The following is a 22,681-nucleotide window of genomic DNA, read 5'->3' as shown; positions in this document are numbered from 1 at the left end:
TGGGATTTGGACCATTTGGTCTCCGAATGATGTATAGTATGCACTCATATTGGTAAGCAAAAGGATGTGCACGGTTCCTCATTGCGTGTTGGATAAATAGCAAGGAAATATTTAAAATCCAATTTAGTTTGATGCAATACCATGCAAATATCTATTCAGCAAAAGAAAAAAAAAATTGCCATGCAAATATCTTTTTCCTCCATTGGTTTTCAGTGACACTGATAATTGCCTCTCCTCTACCATAGGGTTCCATAGGAGCAATCAACATGTGGTTAATTTGGATGAGTGTAAAAAGAGATCAAACTTTTTATGCTTGGTTTACATATTTGAATTATCGATTTTGCACTCTGAATATATCTTTCAAATCATTATGTTTTGAGTGATTCTATATCATCATATATAGTATGTGTAATATGATGTATGTTAGTACAAAAAACAAGCAAAATGGAAGTGGAAGCAGCGAGATATGAAGAATGGAAGTAGGAGATCTCGGCTAGGGTTTCAATTGGAAACCCCAGCCAATGAAAAAGAGAATGAAGAGTGCATGCATGGATGAAGCCCACTCTTGCCTAATGGTGCATGGGGCATACCCCTAGCTCCGCTAATTACGTTGGTTGGTCAATTTTGCTATTTATAAGTAATAAATTGTTATAATTTTTGAAAACGTAAAACCCCATCATAATCAACTACTTTTCATGCACTATTTTTTTAATAATTGTAAAAAATAATGGGAGTTGATTCTATGGAGAATTATGTGATTGAATGTTGTTGTGGCGCAAAAGAGTAGGGCATAATGGTTACTTTTTCATAACTCATTGTCGTTGCCTAAGATTATCATCTAGACTAAAAGATTGCTTTACCTCGTTGAGTCCTTTTTGGGTGGGGTTACAAAGTAGGAGCTGTATCTTCGTCCACTTTTCTTATTTTAGTCCTCGTAAATGGTCCATACCGTTTTGAACAATTATTTGCGAGGATGAAAGAGTTTTTGCTCAAAAGCCCATTATAGCATGTGATCATACCACGTAGTTGTTATGACACTAGATAGACGAACAATGGTTATTGATTTAGCTTGTTGTCTATGGCCATGAGACCATGAGTGATTAGACCCGAATGGACATAGTTTGGTTAACTGTCGGGTCAAATTTGAATGGCACTAAGGTGAAGGGAAGACGATATTAGTAACACATCATGGCTTTGTGATTATTCTTTGGCATTCATGTCAACGTAGGGAGTTTGGACATGACTATGAGGACATTACTGTGAAGTTGGGTTATCGAGCTTAGCTCTAAGTTGGTTAAGCTCATGAGGGATCAAAGGAAACTAAATATGATGCGATCATATGGGTCTTTGTTGTTTTGTTAGGGGTTACACTATGTTGGTTTCATTGGAGTTTAGTTGTAGTGTCTGCGCCTTGCAAGTTAAACACGTTGGTCATATAAAGCATTTACCCTTATGTGTTGAACAAGTGTGTGGAAGCAAATGAAAGATATGCTTTCGATTGCCTGCCTAGGGTGTTAGCATTGGACCCAATATACATCCATGTAGGTAGCCCATTAGAAAAACCTATCACTAGGCTTACTGCAAGAGGCTATTGAAGCAAGCATCTCATTATAGATAGAAAAGGTTGTTGAGAAAAAGAGTGGCCTAGCTCCACTAGCCAGCCACCCACATAGGAAAAACCCTAGCCTACTCTCTCTCTCTCTCTCACGTCCAGAAAATGTGTAACATTGAGCTGCCTGACCTGAGCTCCATTTTTTCGCTTTGCTGTTTGTGTCGTTCATGGGATATTCTCGAGTAGAAGATATAATGGTTTTTTATATGTATTCAGTTTGAGAGTTCAGTCCAATGTATCATGCTAAGGGTTCAAAAATTAATGGCCCTCTTTCTCCCTGCCAAGTAAGGTTGTGTGCACTAGCCACTATAACAATCACCATACAGTAGAGATAGACCAACACTCTGCTTGGTCATTAATTGCACTTAAAAGAGAACATTATACAAGAAGAGAAATAAAAATGGAGCCTTGGTTTATTAGGCTAAGGCTTTGGTGATAGGGATAAGCTAGTTTATCTGACTCAAGCAAAGTGTGTATTAGTAACGATGAAATTCCACCTTAATGTAATCTTGGGAGGCAATAGGCATGAAATGATATAAAATGTTTTAGTTTTCCTCGCATGTGATAGAGGGGATGGAAAAATGAAAAAATAAAAATGATTTGAATGAATTTATTGCCATGCTCTTATCACATCAAATAAGGATAGAAAATATTGTGGATAAAAGGGGTAAAATAGTAAATTTCATGTAGTAAACCTTTTCTTCCTTACTTTTGCTCTCCATTTGGGAGGATGAATTTTGGTCGACCCACCCCCTTTTTCCTCTTTTTTTTTCCCCCTTAAACATGTCTAAATCAACTCACAGTTAAATTAAAAAAAAAAAAAACATATATATATATATATATATATAAACGAATTTACAAAAGTAGTTATCAATACTTACTGTAAGGACATGATTCGTAACGAACCACAACAGTGTTGGGCTCGCTCGTAAAAAGGCCCAAACAATATCATTTGTAGAGCATGGGTTTGAAAGGCTAGGCCTTGGTCACCAGGCGGTGGGTTTTTCGTGATATCCGTACATGATTAAGTCATCTTCGCCCCTGGAGTCTTTCTCCTAGAGGCGGGCTGGGAGGCTCTGGTTTTTGGCCATTTTTCCCAGCCCCCTTTTTGCACACTAACTTTTACATTATATAGTCCTTCTTGGTTGATCCTGGCCCTCCACTTGTTGGTCAGGCAGGTGCTCACTTCTGTACTTGTCCCATCAGCTGTCCCCTCTTACTTTCTGTTAGTTGCGAGGATCGAAGTTACACCGTCCAAGCGTCTTTTCTCATTAACATGATCAGGACGTTGGCTGGTGCATTTAATGCGGAGGGGACGTATTTTTCTTGAACCTATTTTGTACCGTACCTCCATGTGGGCCCTATTCCACTCACATCCCCTTCAGGGGACTATTTGGGAATGACCTTCACTAAGACGTTGTGCTTCTCATCAAAGTCTTGGAGTGCCGAGGATAGAGTCGTCCTCAGCTGTTTCCCTTAACCCCTCGGCCTTTGATCATTCGTCCTCGGCACACTACCTCCTCGGCACGGGCCCTGAGCTCGGATAAAGCGTGGGCCGGATCGTAAGCTCCCCGACCCTACACTTACAATAAGATGAATCCAATTTTGGCTTCAAAATACACTTAGAGAAGCTTCCAAGTTAGCTTTAATTTCAAATTTGATAAAGCTAAGTTTATGTGGAGTTCATCTATAACTTCTAATATATATAATAGGATTATTAGGTCATTGTGCCAAAAAAGAAAAGCTTTCTCCAACATAAAAAAAGTGAAACAAAAAAAGAATATGAAAAGTAAGTAAGTAGACTAGGAATTTATGTTTGTTTGCTTAGATTTATATACCTCTCTCTTCTTAAAATTCATATCTAGACTTCAGATCCTTTATTTTTCATTATAATTATCGAATTATCAAAAAAGAAAAAGAAAGAAAGAAAGAAAAGAAGAAAGAAAAATGAGTTTTAAAGTTCCACATATTAACTCATAATGCTTGAGTGGTGTAACACCAGTGCTGTACATTTCTCATCATAGTTGGTATTTCTTACGACATTCTCTATACTCCTTTTATGACTTTTTTTTTTTTTTTTTTGACATCCTTTTATGACTTATTATGAGGCGGCTTGGGTAGCTTCCATTTGATTATGTCAAGCATGCGTATTTATAGTAAGGCATTTTTTTATTTATTGATCTACCAAAGTTATATGCTAACTCTTGTATTCAAGCTAAGATAATTCACATTAATGATATATCATGTAAAACTATTTTTATAATATAATTGTTAGGTAGCATGCTAAATATCATAATGGATTCCAATTCATAAAATTCCCTGAAATTATGAAATAAAAGAATCAAAATTCTGAATATCTCAATTAGGGGTATGCAGCCAATCCATCGGTTTGTCAAAACTGACCAAATCTAACCGAACCCACTAGATTAGGTTGGTTTTTAAGGGTTAATGGGTTAGGTTGCGTTGCCATTTTTTTAAAATTATTTATTTTTATTTTTTATAGTGGGTTGAGTTGGGTGTGGGTTAACAGATTTACATATCCGCCTCAACTCGACTCACTTATATTTAATATATATATTTTATATAATTTTATTATTTACTCTTTTGGTTTGATGAACTACCAGCAGATGTATAAATCAAATAATTTGTGTTTGTTTGGTGCTATGCTCAGGTTTGATTAGTAAATTTATTGTTATCTATGTTGGTAATCTTATAAATTTGTTATTCTAAATTTCCAATGCTCCTTTTTTTTTTTTTTTTTTTTTTTTTTTTTTTTTTTAATGTCTAAACTTGATTGACATGGGTTGGGTTGGACCCTTGTGATGGGTTGGGTTAGATTGAGCTTTTTTCAACTCGACCATGGTGGGTTGGATTGAAAAAACTCCTCAACCCCACCTAACCCAACCTATGCACACCCCTAATTCTCAATTGAAAACACCAAACACTAGTTGAACCATAAGTCTCTTGATAAGATACATGAATTTATGACCATATTTTGTGTTTATCTCTCTCAAATCTTATTTTTTGGATTCTAAAAAAAAAAAAAAAAAAAAAAAAAACTCATTTTGCCAGAATTTTGCACACAAAATAACATGTTTGGACATTCCTTGTTATGACTTATGCAACAACATGAGGCATTCCATCTCCTAGGTGTTACTCGAAGACATTATTGATTATTCTCCTTAACCCATCCTAAACAATTTGTCAAACTCTAAATCTCTAATTTTTATTGGTATTTCTCTATTGGCAAATGGATGCGACAGTGAACCCTCTAAGAAAGGAGCGCCCTCAAATGTACCATTGTTGCTCATATCAGCATATATTGTGTCTCACCAACTATCATTCAAATGATATGCGATTAATTGAATTTGTTCTATCTATTTGCAATTTTGGGGGCTGCACCCTTGTCATGCATCCCTCAGCCTACTTGAAAGGATGATTTTCTAATAGGCCTACCATCTATTTTGTCCTATAAATACCCCATCACCCCACACACAAAAGTTTGTATAAGAGACATGCTATTACCGTGCATTTTGCTTTTCTTTCCAAAGTTTTATTTACTTAATCATCAGGACCTGCTCGTCCAGTCTCACTGGTTGATCTTGGTTGAACACATAAATTCATTTTTAGGCAAGTTATTATTTTGGTACATTTATTTGATCTATCACAATCTAAGTTATAGTTATATTCCTTATTGCAATTACAATCCTCTTGATCCACCAACTTACTACAACTATTAGGAGGTACGGTTTTGCCTTCTCAGCATAGTTACCACTACTAGTATTGATGTGTTTAAGTAGAGAAGGTATCTCATGCACCCAGCACATACAAGACTTTTGCATTTAAGGAGACTCCTAACTAGAAATCAATTAAATGAAAGAAAAATGTCTATATGGAAAGTTTTATAGATCTTTTTTTTTTTTTTTTTTGAGAGAAAGTTTTATAGATCTTTAACTTGTTAAACAAGTCTTATTTTTAGAGCCAAACTAAATTGGGTATTAAAATTTTAAGGATTGATTCTTCTAATTTTTGAATAGCAGCAAAGCTCGAACTCATCACAAAGGAAGATTATATGTTCAGCCTTGGTTTGGTTTGGTTTGGTGTTTTTTTTTTTTTTAGAAAAAAAAGTTAATTTAATTTAATTTTTATCATAACAAGCTTGATTTTATTTACAAGTTACTTGATTAACTCATTATTTATTCAAAATAAATATAATGAGTAATTTATTATCCATTCACAAATCTGTGCTAATGATTAATAATAAAATTGTAGTTGAAATTATATTATTTGAGTCAATTATAAAAATAATATTCACTTATTTTGTATGAATAGAAATGATTTTTACTATGAAATTAACTATGCATATTATCAACAATAAAAAATAATAATTTGATATTTTAAGCTTATTTACAAAGTTAGTCAATTTTTTTTGTTTTTTTTTTTTTTGTTTGAGAAACTAGTTAGTCAATTTATTCTTGACTTTCTATAAGTGTATTTTACACATATACACGCACATATGTGTGTATATATACACACACACATAAATCGAGCTCCAAAATCATGATAATATAATAGTCCACAAATATATTATTATGCTTAAGTTTGACTAAATTACTAAACATAATCAAACTTATTTTGAACCGAATCTAAATTATTCATAAATAGGTGGGCTATTTACGACCTTAACCATTTTGGTGGCCCTAATTTATATATATAATCCAAGCTTGTCAGGTGTCAAACATTCTGCACCTTTATCTAATCTCACTGAAGATTTTATGAGTGTCCAACATGAACCTTATAATCTTCCTTCATATAATGGTAGCCTCCTTTTTATTTTTTTGAGAAACATGTAACGGTAGCCTAAATAAAGTAAAAACACAAACAAAATCCAGTTCATACATTCTTTTCTCTCTCTCTCTCTCTCTCTCTTTGTGGAACCCCAAAACATTGAAACAAAAATCATGCTTCCCAAAAAAGTAAGAAGAAGAAACAGAAAGCAATTTACACAAACCACACCATTCCCTTGTTGGGTTCAACTTCTCTCCCTCTCCCAATTCTCACATGAAAAGAGAGAGGGAAAAAGAAGGAGATAAACATCCATTTGCTCTGTTTCTTACCAATACTAAAACATATGAAACAGAAGAAACAGAGCATCAAACAGAGCACCAAATGGTGTTCCTCATTTTCTTCATCTTCCTCTTCTTCTTCGATGTCTCCCTCTCTGACCCTCAAGCCTCTTTAGTCGGCGAATTTTGTGGTTCCATAAAGCTGGAATCCAGCCCAAACTTCATTCCTAATTTCATATCTTCAATGGAAGAAGTATCTAGAAAAATTAATGATGAGCATTGGGGAGCCAATGCTGTGCTTTCGACAAAGCCTGAGATCTTCACATATGCTCAATGCTATGGTTTCCTCTCACGCAAGGATTGCTTATCCTGCTACTCTGAGTCCAGGACAAGGCTTCCTAAATGCCTTCCTTCAAACTCGGCTCGCATTTATCTTGATGGTTGTTTCTTTCGTTACGATACCTATAACTTCTTCAAAGAGTCCCTCAATGAAAAGCATGACTACGTGAAGTGTAGCCTGCCCACAAATGTTAGCAAAGATGTGTACATTGGAAAGGAGTTTCAAGAAAAAGTGTTTAAAGTTATTGAAAATGTGACTGACTTGGCAGTGTTGAACAAAGGTTTTGCATTGTCAGGGGAAAGAGGAGGTCTGGAGGCTGTTTATGCAATGGCGCAGTGTTGGATGACAGTGGATACTAAAAGTTGCAAAGAATGCTTGTTAGATGCACGGAATAAATTGAGAAAATGTGCTCCGGCCACAGATGGCAGGGTTATGAATAGCGGTTGTTATTTGAGGTATTCTACAGAGAAATTCTTTGCTGATAGCGCTGGGGAAGAGGATGAAACTGGTAAGAACAAGTTACTCTCACAAAGCAAATGTGTTTTTTATTTTGTTTTAATTGGATACTATTTTGTATGAACGTTCTTTGAGGCTGTTTAATTGTTTATTTTGTCCTTTTTTTTTTTTGTTGGGGGGGGGGGGGGGGGGGGGTGGGGGGTTAGTTTAAGTACTTGTACTTGTTATTTAGTTCGGCATTATTTCCTTAAGTTTTTGAATTTGAGTGTTGGGTATGATGGTATATATTTGATGTTGGACCCTGAGAAAATAGAGCTCTTCAATGGCTTATAGTGAATTATATTCTTTGTCTTTTTTGATTTACTTTGTTCTATAAATTCACATTATGTGCTCAATGGAACTCTCTTGAGTTTTATTTTCTAATTCTGATGAACCTATATTACGCCCCTTCTTTCCTGTTTTGTTTGCTCGAGGTCCTGCAATTGTAATTATGTGATGGATATTTAGTTTAATACATTCCTTTCTTAATTTATGTTATGGCATTTCATCTCTGCTACGGGTGGGGTTGCTAGTAACCTTACTAATTTATTTTCCTCATTTCATGTATTTTCAGGGTCATCTAAAATCGGGATCATCATAGCAAGCATTTTATCAGCTATTGCCTTATCTATGTTTGCTCTTTTTGGTGCTCTTTTAGGCTATAAGAGAATATCACAGAAGAAAAAAGGTACATTTCTGTCAAAAATCATACATTTATCAAGCCGCACTTTCTTAAGCTTCACTTTTTTTTAGGTACTACTTTTTCGAACACCCTATTTTCGAAAAGCTGAAAAATAAGTTGTAAGAAACTGGCATGTCTTAAATCTTAATAGCCTCTCAATGTTCATTTTTTTCCATGTTTTAGTTTGACCTTCTTTTGCTTCTCTGCAGCACAAAACAATCTCAATGGGGTTTCAGTTCCCGTGAGAGAGTCTAGTTTGAATTTCAAGTATGAAATACTTGAGAAGGCCACAAATGGTTTTGACTCCTCAAGGAAATTAGGCCAAGGTGGAGCTGGTTCTGTGTTTAAGGGGACTCTCCCTGATGGGAGAATTGTCGCAGTTAAAAGATTGATGTTCAATACGCGGCAATGGGTGGATGAGTTCTTCAATGAGGTGAACTTGATCAGTGGTATTCAGCATAAGAACGTTGTTAAGCTTTTGGGTTGCAGCATTGAGGGCCCCGAAAGCCTTCTAGTTTATGAATATGTACCTAACAGAAGCCTTGATCAAATCCTTTTCGGTGAGTAATGCATCTTAACTTTACTTATAACTTCAATAGCATGAGGTATCTTGAAAACTGCAATATGTACAACCTGCCAACAAAGCCACACGTCCTTCGGAATTTGAAATGGTGGATGACCATGACTCAGATTTTGGCATCTTAACAAACTTTGTCTCAATTTGGTTGTGTTTCATTTAACTTAAGATACAATTTAGCTGGAGAGCATGTAGGATAGTGTTGGATGTCTATCCACTCCAATTTTATTTCTCTAATTATTAATCAAACTCTTATTTTTGCAGTTAAGGACACTTTCCTCATTCTAAATTGGCAGCAGCGGTTTGATATCATAATTGGAACAGCAGAAGGCCTTGCATATCTTCATGGAGGTTGTGGAGTGAAAATAATCCACAGAGACATAAAAAGCAGTAACATTCTCCTTGATGAGAATCTTACTCCAAAGATTGCTGATTTTGGACTTGCTAAATGTGTTGGTCCAGATCAGTCTCATATTAGTACAGGAATAGCAGGAACACTGTAAGCACAAACTATCTCCATTAGTCTCATCTAATATTTGGTCTACATCATTGTTTACATACAAGTTAAGAGTATAGAATTTGTTCCAACTTGACAAATAGTTAGCCACCATATAGTTTTCAAAAGTCACTGAAATTGTGAATGATTCTTTCCGTTTCTTAAAGAGTTAACAATGACCATTTGTTGCAGGGGATATATGGCTCCTGAATATCTTGTTCGAGGACAGCTAACCGAGAAGGCAGATGTTTATGCTTTTGGAGTGCTGGTTCTTGAGGTTGTATGCGGTAGGAAGAACAGTATTTTCACACAAAGATCGAGCTCGGTTTTGCAATCTGTAAGATTCATATTCCTTTTGCATTCCTAATCTATATTCTATAGCAACATTCTAAATAGGGCACATTTATATGTTCTTTTCTAATATTTGTGGAAATTAAAAAATTCACTTCATTTGAATTCTTAAAACCTACCTATGCAACCCTTGTTATTTTCTTTAGAATTATTTTACCATATGTATAGGTCTCAGCACATGACATGGTTTTCATCGTGTTGCCATCAGGTTTGGAAAAATTACAAGGCAAACAAAATTCTTGAATGTGTTGATCCTTCCTTTGATGGTGGATATTCTGTAAGAGAGGCATCGAATGTGCTTCAAATTGGGCTTCTTTGCACGCAAACTTCTCTTACACTAAGACCATCCATGTCTGAAGTGGTTCGGATGTTAAACGATGAAGAATATATCATTCCCTCACCAACACAGGCTCCATTCTTAAATGCTAGTATCCTAAGTTCTGATGAAACTAACCAATATTCAGCTGCAAGAACTTCAACCTCAAACTTTCAAACAACAACTGAACGGTCCTATTATTCCAGTGATCATTCCTTTAATGAGCAACTGAGAACTGAAGTGTCTTCTTTTCATACTGCTGCTGAGTCCACAACTGTGGACAGTGCTGAATCCAGTCCATCAAAATGTGAAGCATCTGAGATAAGGTAAATACATTGACCTTAAATTCTTTAAAGATTCAAGGGGTTAATGTCAGATGTAAGTTCAAGAAATGTAGGCAAATGAGATTGGCTATCTTGGCCAAAAGAAAGGTTCCAATGCAACTGTATGTGTGGTGAATCTCTCCTTGAAGTTTGTATTTATGATGAAGACGGAGGTGGATTCCCAAGCCAATGGAAATTATGACATGAGGGAAGTTTATTGCACATATAATCGGGGATGTGTACAAATAATGAGAGGGTTTAGTCATGTAGAGGATGTTTTGGCATTTTCTTTTTCCATTGAAGGAAAGAAGGATCATATATGTTTTTTTTTTTTAGTTACAGGCAATTATTCTCCCCACATTATAGATAATTTGTAATATATATCCTAAATCACAAAATTTTGCAATAAAAAAAAAATCAATTCAAGACTAATTTATAATGTTTATTTGCCATCCAAATTAATGTTTAAATTATCAAAATTAAGGACTAAATTTATGATAAAGTTTGGTTGTTGTTGTTGTCTCGATAATTAAACTCAAATCATGAAGTTGATTGTAGAATTTTCGTAGTTTATGGTGTACAATACAAAAGCTCCGATAGTTTTGGCTAGATAGTTGCCTTTTAATATGAACTAATTATTGATTTTTTTTTTTTGATGAAAACTAATTATTGATTTTGAGGGTGGTGTGAACATTGCAAATCAATTTTTCATACTTTATTTTATAGTTAAAATAATGGGAGATGGGGATTTTAATCTTTGCTCTCCTTATAAAAAAGAACAAATAACTCAAGAATATGGGATAAATATGTGTAATTTTTTCTTGAAATTTTTTTTTTCTAACAATGTTTCCACCTCAGTGTATTTACAATATCTTTATTTAGCAAAAGTTCAGTTTGTGCCTTCATTTTTTATGTGTTGACTGTCTTCTAATATCACATTTTCGTATGCAACAACTATGTCAAAACCAGAGTTCATTGTTTTGGGCTAATAATTGTTAAGTTCTGTGATTCTCTTTTACTATCTTAACTGACAAAATAGTAGAAAAAGGAATGGGTTAGCTTTTTCATCAATGAAAAATGGTTGTTTATGTTTTCATGCCGAGGATGATTGCTGATCCAATAGTCAGTTGAATACCGTTGGAGTCAAAAACTGTTTGAAAAACGGTTTTTTGTTAAGACTAAGGCTGTCTCTGTCTCTTGTGGTCATAACAACAAATGAAGATATGTTGTTCACGGTTAATCATATTCCTTTCAAATCGGGTGTTTTCTAAAATTACCATAATTAAGAAGTAAAAATATTTTGCCCTTTTTTAATATGTATTTTACGTTATGCTCCACCAATTATTTCTTGCTACATATTATTATTATTTTTATTTATAAAATTACTAAAGTTTAAAATATAAAAAACTTAGGTAATTGTGATTATAGAGTATAAAATGGAATACTAAATATGGGACATGAGATTTTTGTTTATTAGTTAACGGTCTTAATTTATAATAAAACAATTTTATGGTCATTTGGAGTTTAAATACAACAAGATACAACTTTAGCAGTTGAGTTAATTCAAACCCACAATTTTATTATTATGAACTTATTATATAAAAAGTGATCTTACCATTATTATATAAGAAAAAAGAATGTAATAAACTAGAGGTTAAAATGCAAAAATTTGTTGAACATAATTTGTTCTCCCTAAAAATTTAACAATTGCTATTCGGTCAAATTAGGTCTACTTCAGTCTTGGTCTACTTCAGTCTTATTCAGTCCAATTAGGTCTGCTTCAGTCCACTTTCGTCCCATTCAGTCCAATTTGGTCTACTCGGTCAATTTCGGTCTCCTTTCATCCATTTAAGACGAATTGAGCCTTAAATTGATTCTTTTTTATAAGTTGCCTTTTCAAGTCTAGCACACAAAAATTTTTTTCTTAATTTTTGGGTTGAAAAGTATGAAATTTTATTGTATTTGGGCTAAACTCTTTAGTTTTGAGATGAAAAATACAAACAAAATAGAAATTATAAATTAGAAATATGAGCCATAAAATTGCAATAAAAATGATAAACATTCAAAAGTCCTATTCGGTCCCATTCTATCCATTTTGTCCTCTTCGGTCTACTTTGGTTCTATTTGGTCTACGTTGGTCCTATTGGGTACCTTCATATTTTATTCACTTTAGTCCTATTTGGTCCACATTGATCATATTAAGTCCATCTAGTCCACTTTTGTTCTATTCTGTCAAAATTGATCATATTTGGTCCACTCTATCCACTTCAGTCAAATTTAGTTGGCATTGGTCTTTTTCGGTCCATATGTCCACTTTAGTCCTAATCTGTCCATTCGTTCTTATTTGGTCCATTTTGGTCTTATACGGTCCACCTTGTTCTCATTCGGTCCTATTCTGTCCATTTGCTCCATTTCGTCTATTTGTGTCCACTTCGGTCCATTTTTATGCACTAACATATAAGAAAAAGAAATGTTTGGGTTGAGAGTACCTATTCTTAATCCAAATTTATTAAATATATATATATATATATATATATATAGATCTCAAACTCATAATATCTAAAATCTTTAACACAAAATTTATTGTTGCTACATTTTTGTTGCATTCTAGTCTCCTTCAGTTCGGTTAAATTTAAGTGAAAGTCTTTCTAAACTTTAAGGCTATGAATAAACAAATCTAATTCTTAGGGTAGTTACTCATTTCTTTTAACGTCGTTACTTTAAAATGAATTGCATGAGGTTGATTATACCTTCAAGTAATATATAGACACACACACTAGCCACTAAGCACACGCTCATGCATGTGCTTAAAGACTCTTCTATTTTTTTGGGTACTTTTAAATGAATTGCATGAGGTTGATTATACTTTCAAGCAAAATAAATAAAATATATGTGTATGTTTAATTTTTTTAAAAATAAATTATTTAAATTCTTCATTCTCTTAAAAAAGATTATTATTATAATCAAAACTCATAATAAACTTATACTGAATATGTATAATTTATTCTCTAAATTTTATTGTAGATAATTTGTTCTCCCTAAAAATTAAACAATTTCAAAAAATAATTTCCATCGCCTTACTTTTACAAATATATAATTTTAACATTTTTGATGTTTTTGATCGATATTATTCTTTTATGAAATGGTTATATTCTTCTAACTATTTTTATTATGCATTAAACTTTCCTAATTTCTTTTGGTACTGTGCGTACCTGAAAATGAAATTGTTGGGCTTAACTTCACTTGGGCTCACAACTTATTTATGAAGTAGGTTTTAGGATTTTCTACTTTGGGTCGTTCTCGGCACAGAGACTCAAAGTAACACTCTCACTTTCTCTCTTACTTCACCCTTGTTTCCCCCCCCCCCCCTCCCCCCTTTTTTCTGAACCCCCTTTTCTTCCCCAACTTCTATTCATAGCTCTAAGTTAGTGGGGAGGTCATGATTACTACCATTGTTAGTGCAATCAAAGGTCCAATATTATCTGTTGTAAGTGGGTGTTTAGGTGAGATTGGAATGCTGAGATTATGGCTTTGGAACTTGGTTCTAACTCAAGCTAATATGCCCGGTAGTGATGTTTCCTGGGAACTGCCGAGCACCCTATGGTATGTCTGGATTAAAGACTTTCTTAGTTGTTCAGGAAATTTATGCTGAGCACCGGTTAAGGGATGAGATTGAAACTCGTAGTTTACGAAGGTAGTTTAAAGCAAAGATTTGAAAAATGGGGCCATGCTATTGGGCCTGAACCCAGGGCCTAATTGGGTCTGGGTACCTCAGTGCCGTACAGGTACAATTAAAATTTTTAAGTTTCAAAGTTATTATTCAAATTCTCATTCTCTTAAGGAGATTATTATGATAACCAAAACATATCATATAATTACAATTAATATTATTCTCAACCCAAACTTGTATTTTTCAATTCTTAAGTAGGTACACCGAATTGGACCGAAGTGATATGAAATGGACCAAATAGATAGAATAGACCAAACTAGACTGAATGGATCGAATAGACCTAAGTGGATTGAATTGACAGAATGTGCCAAATTGGACAGAAGTAGAACAAATGGACTGAAATTGACCGAATTGGACTAAATTTACCGAAGTAGACCGGACGAACCTAATTGAACTGAAATGGACCAAATTGGACCAAAATTGAACGAAGTGGACTGAAGTAGACTGAACTAGACCGAATTGATGAAGTAGAATAAGGGTTCGTTTGGGAACTGCTTATTTATTTGAAACTGTGCTAAAGTATGCTTGTAACTTAATTTTTTTTTTTTAAATATGAGAAAATGAGGGAAAAAGTGAGGTTTTAAAAAACTGTACATAAAAGCTAAAAAAAAACTAAAAGTTAAAAGATGAGCTTATAAGCTCATGCCAAATACACTCTAAATAGATCGGAAAGAAAAAATAAAAAATTTGAAGAAAAAGAGACCAAACCAAACCGGCCAAACCCAATTCACGACCTGACCTTATAAATAGGGCTAAGCATAGACTTGGCAACCTGACCCGTCCCTACCCTAAGGGTCTTGGGTAGGTTGAATGAATGTTGGGGTCGGGTTCAAGTCCAATACTTGGGTCTGCCTCGGGTTCGGGTCTGTCTTAGGTCCAACTTGACCTGATCGATCTTAAATTAAAAAAAAAAAAAACTTTTCCATAACTTTTAATTCCATTTTTTTTTATATTGCTTTTATTTAAATAGTAATGGTCTTTTCTTGCAATATTTCCAAATATAATTTTTAGCATAATTTGGTTTATTGTAGAATAATTTCCTAAATGATACTAATAGTAAAAATACTTTCCATCCAAATGAAGGTTAGAATGATGATAAAATTATTGGACTTTACAAAAAAGGAATAACTCTAACAATAAAATTTTCCATAGTAAAAGTCAAATTGTTGTTTAAAAAAGTTTTTATTTCGGTCCTAATTTTACCAAGGATCTTATTTATTATTGGAAAGTATTTTTCCAAACTAAGCCCTAGTGCTGATGTAAACAAAAATAGTAAAATTTATTTTCTCATTCAATGAGAATCAGGTCAAGATGTACACATGGGAAAAAAATTGTAAAAGTTTGTTGCCTAATCAATAAATCACGACCATTAAGCCTATATGACAATAAATAAATGAATAATGTTAGAGATACCAACTATTTTACAAATTGCTAATGTGGTGAGTAATTATTGGTAATTGAAAATGTGATATTAATGGTGGACCTAAATTAAAACCAATAAGAGGTTGCCTAAGTGATTATTTAGAGTAATACTACAGTCACAAACTATTGTACAACATTTTTACAAAATATTGATGTGACCAACCTTTTATTGGTTTTTATCTAGGCCTACAATTAATATCACTTTTCATTTATTAATAATTACTCACCACATTAGTAGTAATTTTTTTTGTAAAATAGTTTATATCTCTAACATTATTCATAAATTATTGTATAATTACTGATTGAAAAAAAGAAAATTCTATCATCAAAATATGTTTCAAACAAAATCAATGGAAGGAAACAAAACACATCCCAAGAAATCTGCATTTTTTACCTTTTTGTTCATATCTGATTTTTTTCCCCCTAATCAATCCAAATTTGATAAATGTTGAAAGTAAAGTAAAACTCCATAATAGGGAAATCAATAAAATAGGGAAATCAACCAAAGTTTGCTTAAATGAATTTGAAACGTTATTCCTAAACAAAGGCTAGTAGTGGTTAATATATATAAAATATAGGGAAATCAACCAAAATAGCATCCTGTTGTGAAATGATAGAAATATATAAAACAAAGTAAGAAGAACAAGAAATATATATTGATAAACTCTTGTATTCAAGTAGTCATCCACAATTCTTTTGATCTTTCTTAGATGTGTACAATAACAGTAAAGAAATCCCACATATATATAGGACCTTAGAATGCTTGTAGAGTTTATGGGATAAGGTTGTAATAATGAGTATACTTATAGATACACATCTCCCCTATGGACACTTATGAATATACATCTCCCCTATATATTTTACACATCCCAAATAACCTTTTCATTGCCCAATGTTTACACATTCCAATCAGACTTTATTTCTAACACATCCCATATTTTCCTAAATGAATTTAAAACATTACTCTTAAATTAATGCTATGTTCCTAAATCATAGCATAGAAATGTCACTTGCTAGCTACCATGAAGAAATTTCCCTATAAATAAGACCTCGAAAAGACAAAGACCAATCTAAAACATTTATCTCCCACCAACACAAATCTCAATCAGCAAAACATCTTGAGTTCTTTCATTAGATTAGCATCATTGCTACTTCTCTTGCTGGTAACTAAGTGTGAAGGAGGAATTTTGCCAGCTAAGGTACATATGAAAATCTCTAATGATTTGGAAAATGGTTTGGTGTTGAACCTCCATTGTCAATCCAAGAACAATGATAAAAAATGACGATCAAATAATTGAACTTTACAACAACAACAACAAAAAAAAAAAAAAAAAAAAAAAAAAAAAAAAAAAAAAAAAAAAAAAAACTCTAACAGTAAATATTTTCTATAGTGAATGTCAAATTGTTGTTTATTTTTTTTTCAGTCCTAATTATAACAATGATCTTATATATTATTGGAAAGTAAATGTCCAAACTAAGCTCTAGTGCTGATGTAAATAAAAATGGTAAATTTTACTTTGTCATTCAATGAGGAGTGGGTTAAGATGTTATAAAATGTAAGGTTGAATTTAATCAACCATCTTGTTGGCTTTATTCCGTATCAAATTTGCTTGTATTTCAGCAATTAGTAACCCTGTATTTAGGTGGGTTTGTTGTAAGGGTAGTGAGTGAGATAGAGTGTTGAATGCTTAAGAGTGTGCAAGAAAACAGAGTCTCACGGCTGGATCTTGCGGGTGACTTGCGGCTGCAAGCCGCTAGAAGCAGCACACGTGCCAAGCATGCCAGAAGTTGAAGCGTCATGCTAGCTGGAGCACTACAGGACAAAATAGGACAACTGGCAGTTCTGTTATCTCGCAGCTGGATCTCACGACTCAGTCAAGTCGCGAGACCAAGCCGCGAGCCAACCCTGTTTTGAAAAATCTGACGTTTCACATTCCATTCTCACCCCAGTATAAATACCCCTTATACCCACGAAAGAATGAGAGCTTCTAGAGAGAATTTTGAGAGAGAAACCCTAGAGAAAAACAAGATTAATTCATCCACAATCTTCACCTAAGAGACTCTTCAAATTCCTCTACTCTCTTCCTCTCCATTGATACATCCTTGAGAGGTTCTTGGCCAAATCCTTTTCTCACCATACCCATATCTGTGAGAAGGTTTATTTGGTGCTTTGGGAAGCAGTTAGGAAGGGACCAATTCATATTGGTTGATGCTATGGACTATAGCGGAATCCGGTAAGCTAGAAAAGAAAAAGGTTTGGTGCAACCTCGTTGGAGTAAGAAGTTTGGAGGGCTTAAGTACATTAGGTAGATTAGGCTTGGAGGGTCTATTGCTGTTCATGTATTCCAACTACATTTTCTAGTGGATTATTGAACGCTTGGAGGGCGGCGGAGAGGTTTTACGCCGAGGGCTTCAGTTTCCTCTTCGATAACACATCGAGTGTTGTCCTTGTGTTTGCATCTCTCTTCCCTTTTATCTTTACCATTTAATTACTACTGTGATTGTGATTATTTATGGTTTAGATTGTTTATCGATTCAATTATTAGCTTATGTTCATGTTTCGCACATTTATTGTTTGACATTAAGCTTGAATTGATATTTCTGTTATTGGGGTCTAAACGTTCAAGGGTGTTTTATACACATATTTGAACTTTCATAAAAGTTTGTTGCCTAATCAAGAAATCACGACCATTAAACCTATTCGACAATAAATAAATTATTGAATTTAGTTTTTCACATTAATGTCAATCACTTAATTAGTAAAATAATTTCCAAAAAAATATTGTCTAGACAGACATGCATTAACTTGATAAAGAAAAAAAAAATTAATATTTATTATCATAAAAAAATGGAGATCCTTTCACGGTCACACAATTTGAAAAATTTGAAAAAAGAAAAAAAGAAAAAAGAAAAAAGGACCCAACCTGATACCAATCAACCGACCTGACATATACCCGTACTTTTCGAGTTGGGTCAGGTTATCCCTGACAAACCCGATTATTATCGAGTCGGGTTACGGGTGGCAGTGAAACTGACCCGATCTCAGTCCTTATAAATTGTCTAGCCTCGTTTTAATTAATTATTATGTAATCGAAGTCGAAACCCCAAACCACCACACCGCGCTATATCGAAGTCGAAACCCCAAACCTCAATACCCAAGAACCATGGCATAATCTTCTCTAGTGGAACTAGAATTCAAATTCCTTATAGCTCATTTGCATTGCTAATTAATGGCTGGTGTCACATAAGCAGAGCTTCACTTTGCTTTGCTTTGTTGTTTATTTTTTTTTGTTTTTTGTTTTCGCTTTTGTTTGATTTGCTTTGGCTTTGGAGTGTACAAGGGACTTTTCATTATTTCTTCATTGTATGATGTTCTTAATCTGTACTGATTCTGATGTTGGGTTTCTCCCAATTATGAATATTCCTTGGTCAGAAAAGTAAGTGAATGGCTTCATGGTTTATGCATTGACTGTTTTAAGTTCAGACTTAGAATAGTTTGGATTTCTTAGCTTTCTTTTAGTTTGGATTTTTAAGCATGGATTGAGGTTGCAAATTCTTCAATTTGTTGGTCCATTCTTTTTGGTTTTGTCCTGCATAATGTTCGTTGTCATGAATAGAAATAGAAGATAATTGAGACACAAAGGAATGATATATAGGTAAAAGATTTTGATAAGAAATGTAATTTGATATGGGATATTGTGTGCAAGAATTAACTCCATTATGAAGGGCAGTAGGAGTATTTAAATTATCATACTAATCATGATTTGAGGTAGGAATGGGATTAGAGACATCACTTGAAACTAAGGAAACTGGTTGATGTGGAGTAGGCAGTGCAAGGAGAAAGGTATTGCTATATAATGGTGGGATCATTCCATTTCATTCTGTTTAAATTTGAGATGAGGGACTTTGATTTACTTTTTAATTTGTAATTACACATGCACTTGTTGGGTCTTTAACTTACAATCTCATCCTTCAACTTACACTCGCAAGGGGAGGAGGTGCTCATTGGCAGATGAGGGACTTCTATTTGGTTTTGGCTAATATTATCTTACTACAATTTGCTGTGTAAGTTCCTTAAAATGCAATAGAGTTGACATCCTGAGGTGTGCTATTTTAACTAACATCTTTAGGATTTCATTAAATGAAATCATGTGCTCTATTGTTGTACCAGTGGCAAATGATGCAACTGTTTGTGATGATTTTATTTATTGTTCTCTAGCCCATGTGTGGAAGAATGGTATATGCCTTCCATTTTCACAGAATACAAAATGAAATTGTTAATGCGATGATCTTGACGCGCTTGATATATAGAACTAGTTGATTTGTGCCATTATTCATGTAGATTATAGAGAGAAGAGAACAAGTTTATACGAATATTTAGATATTCATGAAAATATGAACTTACAATGTTTAAAATAATGGGGATTATAGGGTTTCCAAAGAGACAAGGATTAATAGGGTTTTAGGAATGAAATCAAAGGTGAAATTCAAGATTTTGGTTGCTGTAAAAAATGATGTGAACAGTAACCGTGAATAGTAAAATTAAAGAAAATAGATAAATTCTAGGAATCACACCTAGACTTCCTAAGCATCACACCTAGGGTTTCTTGACTTCCTAACTGTGATTTGGGTTTCTTACTATTGAAGTGATTATTAATGAATGTTTTCAGAATTTAAGAGCTATGCTTTCTTTTATGGTTTGTGTGATGCAAACTTCTTCGAGGTGTGATGCCAAGGAACCCTAGGTGTGATGCTAGGAAGACCTAGGTATGATTGTCTAGTGTTTTATTTAGGTTATTTTCTGTTTATCTCCTGTTTCAGCCCAAAACAGCCATCAACATTCATCCTTTTCTAATGTATAGTGTTGAATTTCTTAATGGTCCTGCATCAGGGCATCTCTCTTCGTTCCATATCTCCATAGCCATTTGCTTAATAAAGTAGAATTAAATCTTCTCTAATGACTGATACCTAACTCACCATTTTGCACTGGCATACAAACTTGAGACCATTTCACTAGAGTTATCTTGGCTATGAAGCACGGACACGGCTGGGAAGGTGCCACACCGGAGTCCGACGCGGGGTGCGGCGTCCGGCACGGTTGCCTGAGCGTCGGTGCCACATCTAAGCTTTTTTTTTTTTTTCATGGATTCGCGTTGACTTGCTTCGATTCGTGCCAAACCGGGCAGATTCGGCCAGAATCAAGCCGTATCGGTCGAATCGGGTTGTATCGGCCGACGACCGAAACGGCCAAAACGGATCGAAATGGTCGAAACAGGCCGAAATCGGCTTTGAATGAGGCCCAAACATCCTAAATTTGTCATTCCTTAATTTTATTATGAATATTTGTTACTTCTTTTGTGTTTTCTTTTTTGTTTTGTGTTTCTTGCCTTCTTCTTTCTTTGTTTTGTGAATCAAGGCATAGTAATGTGTTTTTTAAGAATATTTTAATAGTAAAAATATATAGAAAATATAAATAAAATATTTTTAATAATTTTTTAATCGCCGCACCTACACCCAACTTTTTCAAAAATTGCTGAGTCTTGCACCCGCACTTGAATCCGAAAATGCACCCATGCTTCATAGTATCTTGGAAGCATCAATACCACTCCAAAGGGTACTCTTAATAAGAGTTAGCTTACCGCCCCCCCCCCCCCCCCCTCCCCACCCAGATAAATACATCCTTTTCCATCCTGCTAAATGCCGCTCCATCTTCTCTAAAATAGGATTCCAAATTAACTCCTCTTTATATGTATCACACTAGAAGACCCAAATATTTCAAAGGAAGAGAGGACTGCCTACAACCTAACATCTCCGCTATTTCCTCCATATTTATATTAGGCACATTGCCAATTGGAACCAATTTTGACTTTCCCATGTTAATTTTTAACCCTAACACCGCTTCAAATGTGGCTAGTCCCCATGTAGAACATCTATATGATTAGAATCAGCATCACAAAAATAAGTGTATCATTTGCAAACAAGAGATGAGACACTGTCAACAACGTACCAACTGAATTGCCTTCTGAGAAACCTGAAAATTGACCCAAAATGGCAGCCGCATCCAACGTACGACTAAAGGCCTCTAGACAATATAAAAAAGAAGTGGGAATAATGGATCCCCTTGATGAACACCCCTAACATACTACCAAAGAAATCAGAAGAGGTACCATTGATTAGAACAGAGAATTTAATAGTTGAAATACAACACATAATCCACCATCTCCATTTTTCTAAAAAGACACACCGCATAAGCAAGTACATAAGAAAGTTCCAATTCACATGATCATATGCTTTCTCAACATCCAACTTGCATAACACCCCCGGCACCCTTGACTTCAACCTACTATCTATACATTCAAAAGCAATTAAAAGAATCCAGAGTTTGCCTACCTTTAACAAAGGTGTTTTGAGAATCTAAGATAAGCCCATGCACCACCCTTCTCAAATGATTAGCCAATACCTTAGATATAATCTTGTACATCCCTCCCACCAAACTAATAGGACAAAAATCCTTCACCTCCACAGCATCAGTTTTTTGGGAATAAGGGCAAGGAAGGAGGCATTAAGGCTTTTTTCAAACACAGCTTGATCTGTTTTCTATATACTCCAGCAAGATTAAAAAATGCCATAGAAAAACTATCCGAGCTTAGCGACTTATCACCGTTGGACCCATTGATCATCCCAAACACCTCATCCTCCTTAGTAGGTCTATCTAGCCAAATAGCATCTTCCTTAGAAAATTCTTGTAAGAAAATTTTTAGATTCTTATTTTATTTTATTTGGACAATGTGGTCAAACTTTTGGCTGTGAACTCTATCTTGTGATGTAGAGGGTTTCAGTTGAGCCCACACTAATCAAGGAGTTCTATTCCCTCTTCTTATTCCATGCAACTTTGTTGTACAATTCACATGAAAAGCCTAGGGAAAAGGAAATTATTTGCTCAAATATTAGGAATTTTATCATCTTAGTGCTGCTTTGTGAGTGATTAGGTTGTAACTTATAAATGCTTATAGTGCTAAGAAAGATGGAATTCATTAGTTGCAATATCATGCAACTTCATTCTGAATCGAGGATATATATTGGAGGCGCAAGATACATTGATTTATAAAGAAAGTTAACTAAATCAGGGTTATACATGATACAATATTTGTTCAATTAAGTGGACTATGAAGATGAGGTTAGGGATCATTCTTTTTTCTAATTACTTATGAGGTTTGTATGGAATTTTGAGAATATTTGTATAGAAAAGCTAAGAACCTTGTGATGCCAAC

General features: G+C 34.2%; 1 protein-coding gene across 1 annotated transcript; it reads left to right on the top strand.

Moving 5' to 3' along the window:
• Nucleotides 1-6,861: 6,861 nt before the first annotated feature.
• On the top strand, nt 6,862-10,607 carry LOC126702534 (cysteine-rich receptor-like protein kinase 42). Its single transcript, XM_050401255.1, has 6 exons — nt 6,862-7,526; nt 8,088-8,201; nt 8,405-8,755; nt 9,037-9,271; nt 9,461-9,605; nt 9,828-10,607. The coding sequence occupies exons 1-6, from the start codon at nt 6,923-6,925 to the stop codon at nt 10,263-10,265; spliced, it is 1,887 nt and encodes a 628-aa protein (XP_050257212.1). The 5' UTR covers nt 6,862-6,922; the 3' UTR covers nt 10,266-10,607.
• The last annotated feature ends 12,074 nt before the right edge of the window (nt 10,608-22,681 follow it).

Source organism: Quercus robur, chromosome 10, assembly GCF_932294415.1.
Source record: "Quercus robur chromosome 10, dhQueRobu3.1, whole genome shotgun sequence".
Taxonomy (NCBI): Eukaryota; Viridiplantae; Streptophyta; class Magnoliopsida; order Fagales; family Fagaceae; genus Quercus; species Quercus robur.
The sequence above is the reverse complement of the archived record's forward strand: the minus strand, read 5'-3'. Positions and strand labels throughout refer to the sequence as shown.